Here is a 16934-nt window from a genome sequence, read left to right on the forward strand (position 1 = left end):
ACTCTGCCCAGGGAGTGTTTGATGTCATTGTTTGGGTCTGGAATGTAGCCCAAAAGCCTATGGGTTAAAGACTTGGTCCTCAGTTTCATGCTCTTAAGGCATGATGGAACTTTTGGTCAATGGAGCCTAGAAGAAAGAAGTTAAGTCACTGGGGACATGCCCTTGAGGGGGCTATAAGAACCACATGGCTCCAGCTGCCATCAGGTGAATAGGCTTCATCTGTCAATATTCCTATCAGGATGCACTTGTGTGATCATGAGTCCAAAACAGTAGTCAAGTGAGCATGAACTGCAACCATTGAAATTGTGAGTCAGAATGAAACTTTCTTTTTAAGTTGATTAACTCAGGTCTATTTGTGCCAGTAGCGGAAAGCTTCTTGGGATTTTAGAGTTTGGAACCTTCACATGGAGGAACAAGAGAACACTGAAGCCAGATGAAGAATGAGAGAAGTCCAAGGTAAAAGCAGGTGGGACCCGAGGAAGATTCCATTATAGTTAGAATAAAAGCCCTGGGAAGGTTTGGGTAGGGATGGGAAAGGTTTCCTGGAGGTCCACTGAGACCATAGTCCTGAATGACTGGAACACAGGGGTGAAAGAAATCTCCCACCAAGGAAGATTGATAGGACTCAGCTTCTTTTACAATAGTATAACATACAATCATTCCTATCCTTGACAAAGTGGCAGCAGAAAAAAGGTTAAAAAAAATCTGAAACCGCATGGTTAGAAGTCACAGTGGGAGTCTCAAGGCCAAAGTTGTCCCAAGAACCCAGACATATTGAGAGACCAGGACAAACTAAAGATGATCATATGAACACCAGAGAAGTAATTGTGGCAAGTGCTAATTTAGGGACAGACTCTGGTAATAGTATACTGTGGGCTAAAGAAAGGGGTAGATCAGAGAGAGCACACAATGGAGGCAGAAATCATGACCTGTCTTGGGAGAGGGAGGAAAGCAAACATCATTTTTGGAGAACTGACCTGAGCAGGAAAGATGGGTCTTTACAACTCCCTCATGAATAGCAATTATCAGATGTGATTCTTGTGAAGAATAGAGACCAGGGCAGCCAAATGGCCTTCAGGGCTGAAGGATAGGGAGGGATGAAGGGTCAGGAGGGATCTCTTAAGGGGTGGATGATTAACTCTTCCGATTTTGATTGGCTCTGCCAATGAGACAGTATTTTGCTTTTCATTAAAGAAAAAAAAATCTTCAGTGAGTTCTCAGTCTGAGCTTCTGAGAGAGATTGATTTTATTCAATATTTTGATTAGTTTTTGGGCACTCGAGCCATTTATGGTCCTTTATTCTCACCCTCTGTGGTTGAGGACACTATTTAGAAGTGCAACAGTGTTTTTCTTTCAATATTTTGACTTCTTGCAGTTGTCAAATACTGAATGAGATCTCACAAACAGATCAGAAGCCAGCGTGGTTGGCACTTCCCTTCATTAGTAAGGAACTGAAAGATGACATTTTCAACCCATCCATGGCAGTTTGGCCTCATGATCAGGACACAGTATGGGGATGAGGCAATCTGTCTCTTGTCCTGCTGTTATTATTGTGGATTCACTATCTAACACTAATTGACAAAACTACTTCCCTTAATGGATGTCTAAGTTGCTCTTCAAGGGAGAAGAAAAGAAAATTATTGATTAACCCTAGGATTTAAAGTCTGAATGAATGAGAGAAGCTACTGATTGGACTCCTGTGAGATTATTGATTAAGCTTGAGAGTTGAGGTCTGAATGAATGAAGACAGTAATTGGACTCTTGATTTTTGTTTCATGTTAAGAGTGTTAGCCACATAATATTTTTGGTTTTCATTCTCCTTATTTGTCAGAGTAGGAGAAGAATTACAGTCAGTTTATTTACATCAGGTAGATAATACAGCTGAGTCCTTTGACATACTGTGAGGTGCGAGACACATATTTAATGTCATACTCACGTTTAATGAACTAGGTTATTTGGTCAGATTAGTTGAGGAAGTTGGCTCAGAGGTTAAAAATAATTGCTGCTAAGTCTCATGACCCAACTTCTGTCTCTAGGACCTGATGGATGGAGAGGGCTAAGACCTACAAGCTCCCCTTTGATCTCCCCACAGTGCCATGAGCACAACAAATTCTCCCTCCTTCCATCTCTCTCTCTCTCTCTCTCTCTCTCTCTCTCTTCTCTCTCTCTCTCTCTCTCTCTCTCACACACACACACACACACACACACACCCTTCTCCTAGTTAGCATAACCTGTCAACTTCACACATGCCAGAATTATCTGAGGGAGTCTCAATTAGGGAGTTGTCTTGTGGGCAAGTCTGAGGGGGCATTTTCTTAATTGCTGATTGATGCAGGAGGGCCCAGTGTTCTCTAGGCAGTGCCATCCCTAGGTAGGTGAGTCTGTGCTGTATAAAAAAGCTACTTGAAGAAGTTAGGGGAACAAGCCAGTGAGCAGCTTCCCTCCATTGGTCCTGACTCTGATCTCCTTCAGTTATTGTCTATGACCTCAAGACTAAGACAAAATAAATCCTTTCCTCCCAAAGTTGTTTTTGGTCATGATGTTTATCATAGCAACAGGAAAGCAAACAGAAACACAGACACAGATACACAGATGCACACACACACACACACACACACACACAGACACACAGACACACACAGACACACAGATATATACACACACACACAGACACCACACCACACTCATCCCTTCCCCCACAGAGGTAATAAAATGTTTCTAAATCTTGATCATACAGAATTTTGTGGTAGGAGTTTAAAGCCAAGGAAACAAAAACCAAGATAGTTTAGATGTATCAATTTGATGAGAAGGGAGCAAGATTTGCAAACAATTACTTGTAGGTCACAGAGGAGTTTGTGTGACTTGGCCTGAGAAGTAGCATATAAAGGAAACTTCCTCCCTTTCTCACACCCTAAGATTCAAGGTGGATCAATGTGAGTCAGGCAGATAACAGGAAAGATAACAGCGTCCAGTTCAGCGTAGAGGTGAAAGAGAAGACCCCAAAGCCATGCTTTATATTCTATATAAAATTTAGTTTTACAAGTTTGAGTGGCCTTTGGGAAGGGGCAATTTCATGCTTTGCTGATTTTGATTAATTTACAATAATTAATATTGGGCCCAAACTCACACAGAAAGTTCAAAGTATGAGACATTCCTTTCAATTCCTAAGTAAACTAGAGTAGCTCCAAGGCCAAGGCGAAGAGTGGGAATTCAGTGTCCCTTTCTGAAGTCCCAACGGGGCTGATGAAGGCTAGTGTTTCATTCTGAGCATCAAGTAAGCTGAGCCTCAACTTGTTCTTTTCACAAATAAAGTAAAGCTTCATGCCTACCAAGGGGAAGGAGATTCCCCTTCCTCTAGGCTAGCTGGCCTCCTGGCCTTGTGAGTACAGGGCTGGCTGAATCTTAGCCTCATTTGCAAACTACTCTGGGCAGAGTTGAAAATGTATTACCCATCTGTAAGCTGTAGTCCTGGAATGATCGTCTAACTCAATGTTCCAAACAGAGCTTGAAACAGGACCTGCTACAGCTCTTGGTGATGGCCAGAGATGCCTTTGGCACTGTAATGTCCAGTGACAGCCACATGGCTGTGTTTAGGGTGGAAGATGCTGTGCTGGAAATGTTGCTTTCAATGTTGCTTCCACATGATCACTCTTTAAATACTGGAGAATTCATCTTCTCCAAGTAGGAAGGAAGGTAGAAATTCCTGTGAAATAGACAGCATTGCTAATTCTGTTCTCTTTCCACGTGGCTGTATTTGCTTTATAAGCCTCAGTTACCTCTTCCCGAATATGCACAGGATGAATTATTTTATCGTCTTGAAATAAGGACTAAATGATTTAGCAATGCATTTAAATTTTCTAGTCCAGTTCCTGGAGGCGATAGATGTTATTTACTCGCCACCTCCACTGCAAAAAAAAAAAAAAAAAAAAAAAAAAAAAGAGGGAAGAGCATGAAATGGTGAGTTACAACCTGAGACTCTGGAGATAGCTGTTGAATTTAGTACTCGTGGCACTGAATACGTCATGTAGACTCCGCAAGCTTCATGGTTTTCTATAAAAATGACAGGCTGAATGGTCTCTAAGCGTTCTTCTAGCTTGATGAATTTATGGTTTGTACAGTTTTTTTTTTTCTGATTCTCTTTGTGCTGGATTTTTTTTTTTTTGTTGTCAACTTGACACAACCTAGAGACATCTAAGAGGCAACCAGAGCAGAGGAAATGCCCCCATCGCATTGACATGTATGAGAGCCTGTGGGGACATTGTCTGACTGATGACTGACGTAGAAGGGTCCATCCCACTGTGGTAGTGCCATCCTTGCACAGGTAGATCTGAGTTGTTTAAGAAAGCAGGCTGAGCAAGCCATGAGGGGCAAGCCAGTAAGCAGCACCCCTCCTTGGCTTCTGCTTCAGTTCCTACCTTGACTTCCCTCCGTGATGGACTGTGACGTAACGTTTGTAAGAAGACACAAACCAGTTCTTTCCCAAGTTACTTTTGGTCATGGTGATAATCACGGCAACAGACACCCTGACCACCACACTAATGTAACTATAATTTTACCAAAATATTTTATGTATTAACCAATATACTCTGACCTTCATATAATATTTTATATCAGTTATTTCATGTACTATTTATTTTGAAAACAGGGTCTTTCTTTATGTATTTTGAAAACAGGGCCAGTTTCACTATGTATCCAAGGTTAGTCTTCAATTCTCAATCTTTGTGTACCTGCCTTCCAAGTGCTGGATTTTAGGACCGTGCTATGTAGCTAGCTCTCATTCTTCAAGGAATGTCATCAAGGTGTGTAGTCTCTCCTCATGAGGAATAGAAGTAGATGCTGCAAGTGCATTTCTAGAAGGCATTCCACTTTTCTGTGGGGAGGGAAAACAACTCCCTTCGACAGAGGTGGCATTTAATCAATTTGAGCCTGGGCTGTACTTCCCACTTTTGACCAGACAATCAGTCCATGAAGATCCTCCTCACAGTTATTTGACCCTTAGGGGATCTATAGCATTTGAAGTGCCAACCTTGTTGTGCTTGGCAGCAGGCCACAGCAAGAGCTAGGCATTTCGAAGCCAGTCTATGAACCTTTATGAACAGACTATCAACTCATGTTCCTGTGGACTAAGGGATAATAAACAATATTTAGTGTAGATGAGTTCCCTTCCCTCGATGTATCCAGCCTTCTACACAACTACACACTAGCAAGCATGCACGTGTGTGTGTGTGTGTGTGTGTGTGTGTGTGTGTGTGTGTGTGCATGCATGCAGGATTCTAGACACAGTAATAGAAGAGTAATAGAAGAGAAAATATTTAGCCTGGAAAAGAAAAGAGGCATGAGGGCTGCCTTCAGATACTGTTAATAGCTGTCACTGAAAAGGGATTAGACATCCTTTACATCTCAAATAGAATAATTTGGGATCAAGGAGACAGGATTTTCTCAATGCAAAGGAAAAGGTTTCAGTCAATAAGTCTGTTGGAATGGATTGCCTTTTGAAGCAGCAAATTTACTTCCTTGGTGAGTTCAAGCAGAGGCAGGACACTATCTGGGGCATTATCTAGTGATTGCCTGAGTTGACAAGGATGTGGACCAAGACAATTTCTTCTGCTTCTTTCTAAATGTTTAGATGCTAACACAAGGTTGAAGAGGTAAGTTAGTGGCCGGACAGTAAATGAAGTAACTTCCCCCTTGTTATTAAAAGCTATAGGGATATATTGCGTGTGTCACACAGAAGAAGATTACTTTCCTAAGTGCTCTGCATTCAAGATGAACCAGGAATGAGCAAACTCAAAAGCCACAGATAACAAGAATCCTTTAAAAGCATTCCACTCCATTATGTAAGTTCCCAGAAAGAGCTAAGATTGTGTGTTCCTTAATCAAAGACCAAGTGTTCCTGGGATGCATCCAATCCAACCCAGCCCATTCCAGCCCATTCCATTCCATTCCAGTTCAGTCCAAACCAATCCAATCCATTCAAATTATGGCTGGATTATAGTAACTGGAACCATAACATTACATTTTCTCTTACAGGAACAGTTTTTATTTATTTTTTTAACAATGAGATTTTTCTTTTCAAATATAAGTAAACATTTTCTTGGTATCCCAAGTGAAGCATGAAGAACTGTTTTCTCCCTGTTGAGATTGCTGAAGATCATGTTTACCAGTTTAGAACATTTGAGGATTTGAGCTTTTGTAGCTTAAGAAATGTTATTTCTGCCACACCCCAGGATCATATGTGTATTTTAATTGAAACTAAATGTTTGACAAATAACACATTCTTATATACTAGTATAGTGTTCTGAAATTTTAATTCAATGGAATCTATTTCTTTAGTAATTACTGATCATGCCCTGCTCATTACATGAGATTTTCAAGTTGGAAAACAGCACCGAAAACTCAAATAATGGCAGACTAAATGAGGAAACATATATTCTATCACTTTAGACCTTTTGATAGACTTGTGAAGGAAGATCATTTTTGCATATGTATGGTGTGGAAGGTCTCGTGGTTTATAATGAATTTCCATATTCCTCATTTTTTTCTTTTTTTTCATATTCCTCTTAAGTTCCTTTCTGCCCACCTTTCCAGCTTCCTATTCCCATCTCCCCACAGAAAGTTACACATCCCCGTAGCCTCTTGAAACATGAAAGACTTGGAGAGATGTATAGATAGTCAGCATTCACCCTGTGTATCTTAAATCCTCACATCTACAGAAGCAAGCTTTAGCCTAAAGCGTGTCTGTTTATGAGCACATTCCAGTGACTGCTGCGATAATGGAATCGCTGATACACTGCTCAGAGTGCTTGGGTAACCGTTCTTTTGTTATTAGGAAGGGAAATGCCATTTTTAAGATCAAAGTGGACACCTCCTGGAAGTTACATTTATTACAAAAGGCTAAAGTGTCTGCATTCCCAGGCATCAAAGGGACTTAACACAGAAAGACAGTAATATTCAATAGACCAGGGCAATTTCTGACAGGACAGCTACCACCTAAGTGGTTGATAGGAATGAGTGGTAATCTCATTCTGAAAGTTACCAGTTCTGTCAGAGCCAGGGTTAAGCAAAGTGCTTGATATTGTGATGGTCACAGCCAGGGTTGGCCTGACAAAAAATTCCACTGTCAGTGTGGGCACGGAGAATACTTTCAAGCTTTAGAGTGCTCTTTGGTGGATCCCATTGTTTCTGAAAGCAGGGGCCTCATTTTGCTGTCATGGTGGAAGTGATGTAAAAGGTCAGTACACTGAGTCACTATTACACTATTTGGAATGCCAGTATAGAAATGAATTCCAGCCTTTCCGACGTGGTGACCTGGATCATAGCAATTGCTCTGTAGACAGGCCCCTGTTATCTGCCATCCAAGAAAAGTTCTGTGGTGTTTGTGGCTCTTCTGTTTGCAGATCCTGTGTCAGTGAGTTTTTATATCAATTTGATACAAGGTCATCTGGGAAGAAGGAATCTTAATCATGAAAACATTTCTATAGGACTGGCCTGGAGGTAAGTCTGTGGGGGCATTTTCTTAATTAATGACTGATGTGGGAGGGCCCAGTCCCTTGTGGGTGGTGCTACCCCTGAGCTGGTGGTCCTTGATGGTATAAAAAAACAGATTCAAGCCATGGGAAGCAAACCAGTAAGCAGCTGTCTGAGACTTTCTATGGCTTGATGAAACACCAGGACCCGGAGCAAACAGGGGAGGAAGAGGTTTGTTTGGCTTACACTTGCACATCACCGCTGACCATAGGAGGGAGTCAGGGCAGGAACTCAAACATAGCAGGAACCTAGAGGCAGGAGTTGATGCTGAGATCTTGTAGTGTTGCTTACTGGCTTGCTCCGCATGGGTTGCTCTGCCTGGTTCTTATAGAACCCAGGATGGCTATCCCATGATGGTACTACTCACAATGACATGGGCCCTCCCACATCAATCACTACATAAGAAAACGCTCTACAGGCTTACCTACAGCCCAACTTCATGGAGGTTCCCTCCTCTCAGATGTCTATAGCCATGTCGATTTGATATCAAACTACCCCGCAGAGTAGTGCACCTCCACAACCTCAGCATCACTTTCTGACTCCAGGTTCCTGCCTTGGGTTCTTGTCCTGTGTCACTTGCATGATATAATACAAGCTGTAAGATGAAATAAACCCATGTCCTTCCCAATTTGCTTTTGGTCAAGGAGTTTCATCATAACACTAGAAACCGTAACTATGACATAGCCTCTCCTCCACTTAAAAAAGTTCAATCAATTTTTAACTTTTTATTTTTTTCTTATTTATTTTTAATTTATTTATCAAATTAGGAATTTGATAAATAAGAATGGTATGTATTCGTGGCTTATGACATGCTTTGAAATGCACATGCACACACTTGAGAGACAGTGTAAATCAGACTTGTTAAGTTATGTACCAGCTCATCACTTACTTATCCTACGTTAAGTGCCTCTGACAAAGATTTCTGATGGCAACCTTCAGGGACATCTGAGAAGCTGTTCTCAGCTGGGTCTGCTTCTAATGCTTGTAAGAAAGTCCTTCAAATAGATCCCTATACATTTTTTTTTTTTTTTTTTTTTTTTTTTTTTTTTTTGGTTTTTCGAGACAGGGTTTCTCTGCGTAGCTTTGCGCCTTTCCTGGAGCTCACTTGGTAGCCCAGGCTGGCCTCGAACTCACAGAGATCCGCCTGGCTCTGCCTCCCGAGTGCTGGGATTAAAGGCGTGCGCCACCACGCCCGGCTCCCTATACATTTTTATAGCAGTTCTGAATATTCATGGACGTTGGTCAAAGCATATGGGAGAGCAATAAAGGCCCTTCATTATTTCTTTTCAAACACTTTCCAGTAATTTGAGAGGTTGAAATCCTAACTCCAGAAGCACTGCATAGTTAATAAACGTGTTTCATTTTACAAGAGAGATGACTTTCCTCCTGTTTTATCTTGTGACTGACGTCTCAAATCCCCTTAACTCACCCAGGAGTTTATCTTTGTGGAGACTTGAACTGGAGGAAACATTTTCCTGGGAATTACTAAATGTTTATTAGAATTCAAATGGTTAGCGTCAGGAAAGTTGCTTTAGTACTTGGTAACTTTCCTACTGCTAACTTTTATGGCTTTTATTATTGATAAAAACACAGTATTGATTTGACTGTATCTTAAATGAATTCCTACAGGGTGGGAAAAGCCATGATCACAGGTATTTGTCACACACTTAAAAACTATACAAGAGTTTTAAAATGATAAAGATTTTATTGTGCTCAAGGGATATAGACTGGAGTAACTAGAATACACACTGGTCAATCTCTGTGCTAACTACTGGGTACACTTCACTGTTCACCATTAATAGTACTGATAGTTGTCACACTAAGCCTTCCTGCATCTTTCTCTTGAGATGTACAATTCTTATGTCACAGTAAACATCGACAGGCTTCAGCTTTGTAGAAATCAGTCACTGAGTTATTGTAAGTTCATCTCTTCCAAGTACTTAAATTAGGAGAAGGGTGATTGATTATGTACTTTGGATTTGTTTTTCAATGGACGTCTCCAAGTTTAAGCTCTGGAAGTACATACTTGGGAGCACAGATTTTCATTAAAAGTAGACAATTCCACTGGGCGGTGGTGGTGCACGCCTTTAATCCCAGCACTCGGGAGGTAGAGCCAGGCAGATCTCTGTGAGTTCGAGGCCAGCCTGGTCTACAGAGTGAGATCCAGGCTAGGTACCAAAACTATACAGAGAAACCCTGCCTCGGAAAAAAAAAAAAGTAGACAATTTCAAATGGGTATAGCTCTGGTTCCTACTTTGTATTAATCTTTCAATAAAAACAAAAAACAAAACAAAACAAAAAACCCCAAACTGTTAATTTGAATAGTCTTTTAGGGAAAATGGAGAAAACAAAGATCCTAAAATTCAGAAGAGACTATCTTAAAGTGGAGAATGCACTCTCTTTGTATTTTTTTTTTTTTAAAGGATATGTGTTTCTGGCTCTTTTCATTAACACACATTTTCCCTTATGCTTAGCAGCATTTAAGATGGTGGTCCATGTATTTAGCATAACATGTAATTTTAATCTACTATACCTTACAGGTCTGACCTTTCCATGGTATTTTGCATATTGTTACCACCTGTTTTATTACATTTCATCAGAGATAATTGTCCTCAGGGGTCCTGAGTTTGACACGCCGGAAACATCACCTGTCATCTGCCCTCTCTCCCTCCCCCCCTTCCTCAGTTGCTACTCACTCGAAAGGGTCGCTGGGGTCAGCCCTCTGGAGTTCTGGAGGGATGGGGATTCTTTTGTAGTACATTTCCCAGTCGAAGGCTCCTCGCATGGCATCCCCGGCTTGTGCCTCGTACCCAAAGTGATTGTGGTCAATGACATCGATCATGGGACACACGATGGTTTTGTGGTTTAGTGCAATTTGGTCTGAAAAATGAAAGCACGAAATAGGAAATGACATGCCTGCCTAGGTCATCTATCATTTTCCAGCCAAGAGGAGCCCGCAGCTCCTTTTAATGCACGACGCTTGCAACCTTGGCGTCTCTCTGTCGTCATTAGAGCACTTTGCAGGAATCTCCAAACGTCGGACTTAACACGATGGGACAGTGATTAGGTACAATTAGAGTTGTTATATTTCCCTTTAAGAAAGTTAGGTCCCAGAGAGACTCGCAGAAGTCCATTTAGCTCTACTCTGTCACATTTTTGCTCTGACCTGTCCCCAATCTGTCATTTTAACGTGCCTCCAACATGCGCGGAGTCTAAACAGTACTTGTGTTCCTCCAAGCATACAGCTGAAGCCTGCTGAGAAAATACTGGCCTGCTTTCTGAAGGTTCCAAAATGTAAATATTTAACTTCATGGTTTTTATAGCATCGAATCATAAAACAGTCACGATGACTGCTCCCCGCAGAATGCCAACCAATCATATATAAAATTCTTGGCTGTCAAGTTGGACAGGGACTTGGTTGAGTCACTGTTCTTCCAGACTGGCTTTATTTATCAGCGCTGTACAACGTTTTATCTTTTTTTTCCCCATCCAATTAAAAAACACCATTAGATGACACGGCACTATTGCTATGATGCTGCTGGTAAACCCACGAGCAATTACAGGCCGGTTTATACCCATTCTCTTTCTAATACTCCCACTATCCGTGAAAAGTGGCTGCGGTTGTCATCCTGCTTATATACCTCGAAACTGAGCTCAGAGAAGTCACATAACTTGTCAAGGGCTACTCAGCTTTGGGGAATAATGATCCGGATGCAGCCGCTGCCTAACTCCCCAGTTCCAAAACCTGCCTTTCTAGGTTGTCATGGCGCGTCTCCTAGCAGACAGGTGATTTTTCTCTTCTTTCCAGTTCTAGCTTCTTGCCTTTCTATCCAGATGTTTTTATTGTGATAGAATTAACAGGCACTGCAGGAAACTGGCATTTGTTTATGTTGGTGCACGTAGACTAGCAATACATGAAGTATCTTTTTTTTTGCTCCTCTCAAGAACACGTGTTTAATCAGTTTATTAGAACATTGCTCTCTGACAGGCAGGATGTGGAAGTATGAACACCTGCTCTCTTGTTATTTGGAAAACCTTTGGATGTGGCGTGTGACATTTAACAAAGGGTATCATTTAGAAATATGATGGGAGTTGGTTATTTCTGTGTATTTTTTTTTTCCCTCAGAGATCCTGAAGCTAATGTAACCTGTGTGAGAGACCAGCTTTTTATAGTGAGGAAACTGTCCATTTACATTGGAAGTTTCTGCTTACCATAGAGCAGGAAGCAAAAGGTTTTATTGGCTATAATAACAGGTGGCATTTTTTTTTTATCACACTGATAAAAGAATATGGAGAGGGAAAAAAATCCCATAGTGAATTTCTCTTGCAATTACACATGTTCATTCATTCATTCATTCATTTATTCATTCGTTCATTCATTCGTTCATTTATTCATTATTTCATGTTACAGTAATTATTTACTGAGTAAAACAATGGGTCAATCATTTTCCTGGTTGTAAGGCTACTGTAGAGAGTAATACTACAAATACCACTGTATTCAGGAATGGGGCAAAAATTATAAAATGTATATAGTGTTTTACAAGAAAATAAGACAGAAAGAACAGTGGTAAGGGGGATACAGAATGCTGGAGTGTGGAAATGGAGGCAGTTTTGGACCATGGCCCCAGGGAGCCTCAGATAGCCTGGGGGTTGTATTTCTCTTATTGCCAGCTAATCAGCAGATGCACGATTTCAAGGTAACTGCCACCATGGGCTCTCTGAGCATTCATTCTCACCAGGGCAAGTCTTATGATGGGATGTAGTCTTATCTAAGTGGCATTTTCCCCAGAGGATGGTGGAGACCATCAGAGTAAGGTTGGAAACATCTCGTCGATCAGCTCTGCAGCTTTTAGTATCATGGTTTCAGTGAGTTTCTTCCATCAAATTCAGAACCAGCTTGATTTACAAGTTCCTTGACCAACAAGGAGTCCCAAGGTGATCCAAAGAGAATAAGTCTGTTAAATTAACTGTCAACGTTCCCTTCAAATTTCCTTTCAGCTCTCATCCAGCTGGACTAGCTCGGGGTGAAAGCCGCATGACTAATTTTTCATCCAAGGCTGGTGCCTACATTTCAATTTCCAGGGATCAAACAAACAGACTCAATAGGAAATTGAAATTCAGGTATAATCCCCAAGGTGAAAAATGAACCAAGAAGCAGCGATGTGGCTCCGCCTGTTTCTTCATTTTGGATGATGTATCAAGATACTGATAGAGGAAAATAAAAAGAGATAGCATCCCGAGCTTGAATTGTTTCTTATCCATCAGGCCCACAGGAAATGAAATGCTTTAATGAGAAAGAGTGGGCTGTAGGTGTCTCTTACGCTCTTTTGTCTACGCCCCCCCCCCTTTCCCTGTGATTCATAGTGAACAATCAGAGGTTTGATAATTGGCATTTAGGGATTGCTTTGGTTCATACAGAAGTCCGACCTTTGGTTGACTTGTTAGAGCATTCAACAGCATACAGGTCAAATTCAGTTTGAGGGACTCTTGCTGTTGCTAATGATATTCTATATGTCTGTGCCCTTGGATAAAGCACATTTAATTAAAGGCTTATAGGAGTCTCTGGTAGTTGTGGTCCTGGCATCCTATTGATTGAGAAGGCTAGGCAGTCACCTGTGCAGAGGCGTAAGGACCGGTGATTTTGGAGAGGGTGTTAGTTGCTGGGCATTGTGTTTTACATCCTGTCTGGTTGTCACCGAGTCACCCTTTCTTGTTTTTTGCTGATGGAGCTTGGCTGGTTGAAACTGAAATCCCATGTAATAGTTAATAACAGAGCACTCTCTGAGTGGTGGCGGTGAAGGCAGTGGTTGTCACTGGCTTTATTTATAAAGCCAGGGATGTAGTTACAATAAAACTTGCTTTGGAGAAATCTAAGATAATAAGAAAGGAGTGTAATATATATGTACTAAGAACTTTCTAGAAAGAATTTCTTTAGGTATGCGATTTCTTTCTTAGGCGCAATGGGGGGGGGTTCTGTCTGACTTCATTGTAAACTGACAAAACCACAACATTGAGGTTTGAATTGAGCCGCAGTTGGAGTTTCTAGCTGGAATGACAGCTGGTGTGCTTATGTCTCTAGTGGTTCAGTGTGATGTGACACGACATGCTTTGCTTCCTTCTCTTGGTTAGCCATAACTGATCATTCAAGACTCCTCATTGCCTGCACAGCAGCTCAGTGTTTGAGTGGCTGTGTGTGAATATGGAGGATTACACACTTAAGGATGTAGGACAGTATCAGGACTGGAGAGAAAAACAAAAGGACAATGGCATTATACATCTTTTTTTTTTTTCTTTTTTCTTTTGGTTTTTCGAGACAGGGTTTCTCTGTGTAGCTTTGAGCCTTTCCTGGAGCTCACTTGGTAGCCCAGGCTGGCCTCGAACTCACAGAGATCCGCCTGGCTCTGCCTCCCGAGTGCTGGGATTAAAGGCGTGCGCCACCAACGCCTGGCAGCATTATACATCTTAAAAGATGGCAAATCCCTTGGATTTTTATATCCTGGGGCTGAATAATTTTCTTCCTTTCTTAACCATCTTGTGATAACTGTTATAACTGTATGCATATACATGTGCATGTATATTTTGAACTTATTCTAATTATAGGATGACTGAAAAATAGTTTGAGGGTTTTTTTTTTACTTTAGTGTTTACCCAACAAATGGAACTGCAATGAAAGAAGAGGTGTAATATAATAGAAACCTTCCTAACCTTAAGTTGGATTGCTCTTGGTCCTCTCTGAAGTGCTACCTAATGCAGTTATACCTATTTGTCATCAGCAGTGACTAAGATACAATTCAAACTCAAGCCTTTGTTGACTGCAACATTTACAGAAGAAACTTTGCGCTCCATTAGCAGTGCCCAATTGCCAGTCTCCCGGGTCCAGTGTGCCACTGTGAGAAGGATGGTGAGGTAGTATACTTACTGAGGAGTGGGGGCAGCCAGTTCACATTGACCTCACAGTGGGAGTCCAGGAAGGTCAACACCTCGCCTCTGGCCATCGAAGCTCCCAGGAGTCGGGTCCGGATGAGTCCTTCCCTTTTCTTGGTGCGAACTATTCTCACTTTGGAAAACCGAGCCATGTAATCTTCTAACTTATCCTTCAAGTGTTCTAGGAAGGAAAAAATACACAGGAAAAATGCCAAATATTAGTTACAGCGGACTCCTTTGTGGATGCTGTGCGTAGAGCATATGTGAACGGTGAATCCAAGTGGAACAATTTCAAAGTCTGTGTTTCTGCTCTCTTCATCTGGAGGAAGATGCTAATAAGATTTTATGCTTAGGGGTTTTTGTATTTTTATTTCCCCCAAAGCTCCATAAACCACAAATGTTGCCCTTTGAATTCAGTGGATGACGGTGGTACACCAGAGCTCAGTCATGCAGCTAATGTTGGCCAGTGGCCACCACGTTAATCCTGGCCAGCTCATGCCAAGATGAGCATCGGCCTTCTAGTTCCTGCTGTGCAAAGTCAGATGAACATCCTGGCATGTGGGCTCTTCCCGACAAGAGGACTCTTTACAGCAAAGTTTTGCTTGGTATTTTGTGTGCTGATAATAGTGCACATAAACCAAGAAGGGAAAATATCTGTTAAATCAGTAAGAACCACACAGCTTCTCACTTTGCAAGGCAATAGAAAACTGAGAAGTAAGTCTGGTTCTGGCTCCTAATTTGAACTGGAAATGTGACTCACTTGGTATTGAAATAGACGGGGACAAGAAAGGCAAAAGAAATCCTGTATTGTCATCTTGAATGTTGCTATCTAAGACTTGGAAATCACTTGCACTTCTTAAAATGGGAAATGTTTCTTTCCTAATTAAAACTAAACGGTGGGAGCAAAATGAATTAAAAAGCCACTATGTGCATGGTAAGGTATTTTCTATTGGCTTTAAAACCCCACCAGTACTTCAGTTCTTCTAAAGACAAATGATGCATTTGGTGATTTTATTTTTTGTGCAATATGGACTTACATATTTTCATTCCTTGATGCTACTAGTCCATGTACAAGATACTGTGCTGGCTAGTTTTATGTCAACTTGACACAAGCTGAAGTCATCTGAGAGGAGGGAGCCTCAATTAAGAGAAATGCTTCCATAAGACTGAACTGTAGCCAAGACTATAGCACATTTTCTTAATTAATGATTGATGAGAGAGGGCCCAGCCCATTGTACGTGGTGCCAACCCTGGGCTGGTGGTCCTAGGTTCTATAAGAAAGCAGCCTGAGCAAGCCATGGGGAGCAAGCCAGTAAGCAGCACTCCTCCATGGCCTCTGCATCAGCTCCTGCCTCCAGGTTCCTGCCATGCCTGAGATCCTGTCTTCACTGCTTTTGATGAACTATCATATGAAAATGTGAGGGAAATAAACTATTTCCTCCAAGTTGCGTTTGTCATGGGGTTTCATCACAGCAATAGAAACCGTAACTAAGACAGATACTATGAGGATTTTTCTGGGATTTCTGACAAGTGTAGCCTAATAGTCACCAAACTCATGTTTTAGAATGCAGTATGCTATTATTTATTTATTTTTAACTTTCAATCTTTTTTTTCCCTGCGTATCTGTAGTCAGGGTAAATATTCCAGAGACAGAGACAACACAAAAAGCCAAGATCCCCACAAATCGCCAATTCCATAATAATGCCAGGTAAGAAAATTGCCTGGAAGAACTTCCAGAAAAAGAATTCAAAAGAATGATTATAAGCATGTTTAAGCAACTCAAAGAAGGCATGTGTATATTCCAAGAGATCAAAACAAAGAAATGAACGAGAAAGTTAACCCAAGATATGAAAATAGAACCCAATACAGTGATAGAGTTGCTGATGAAAACCCAAACTAAAATGATGCTGCAAATAGAAATCTCAATAAACTGATTAAAAACCTCACTGGAAAGTCTCCTGTGCTCATGGATGGGTAGGGCTAATAATTCCAACATGATTCTGCACAGAATTTCAAAACCAAAACAAAACAAAGCCCCTAAATTTGTATGGAAACACAAAAGATGAGAGTGGCTAAAACAATCCCGAACAAAACAAAACAAAGCAGAAATGGCTGGAGGAAACAGCTGGAGGTATCATCACCAGGCTACAGGAGGTAGTTCGAGACCCATGGCTACATGTATGGGTCTGGTTCAACTTGCTGGGTCACAAAACAAAATAAAAAGTTGTGAAGGCAGGAAAAGAACTTGTAGAGATGAGAAGAGATTGATAGGGGTGGAAGGGAGATAAAGAACAGAAGGGTGAGAGTAACTAGAATACATTACATATTTGTATCTATGAAATTTGCATATAACAAAATAATAATAATAATAATAATAATAATAACAACAACAAATATAAAAACTGCTTGTGTAGAAATCCAGCTGCACACATTTGTATCACTCCCATGTAACTTGCAGGACGGAGGACTGAGATAGCCTTTCT

General features: G+C 41.1%; 1 protein-coding gene across 1 annotated transcript in view; it reads right to left on the bottom strand.

Moving 5' to 3' along the window:
- Galntl6 (polypeptide N-acetylgalactosaminyltransferase like 6) overlaps window positions 1–16934 on the bottom strand; it is a 1066425-nt gene that overhangs the window by 177307 nt on the left and 872184 nt on the right. The window contains 2 exon segments of the mRNA XM_028889258.2: window positions 10224–10407; window positions 14447–14632. Of these exon segments, the coding sequence (XP_028745091.1) occupies window positions 10224–10407; window positions 14447–14632 (370 nt within the window).

Source organism: Peromyscus leucopus, chromosome 17, assembly GCF_004664715.2.
Source record: "Peromyscus leucopus breed LL Stock chromosome 17, UCI_PerLeu_2.1, whole genome shotgun sequence".
Lineage (NCBI taxonomy): Eukaryota > Metazoa > Chordata > Mammalia > Rodentia > Cricetidae > Peromyscus > Peromyscus leucopus.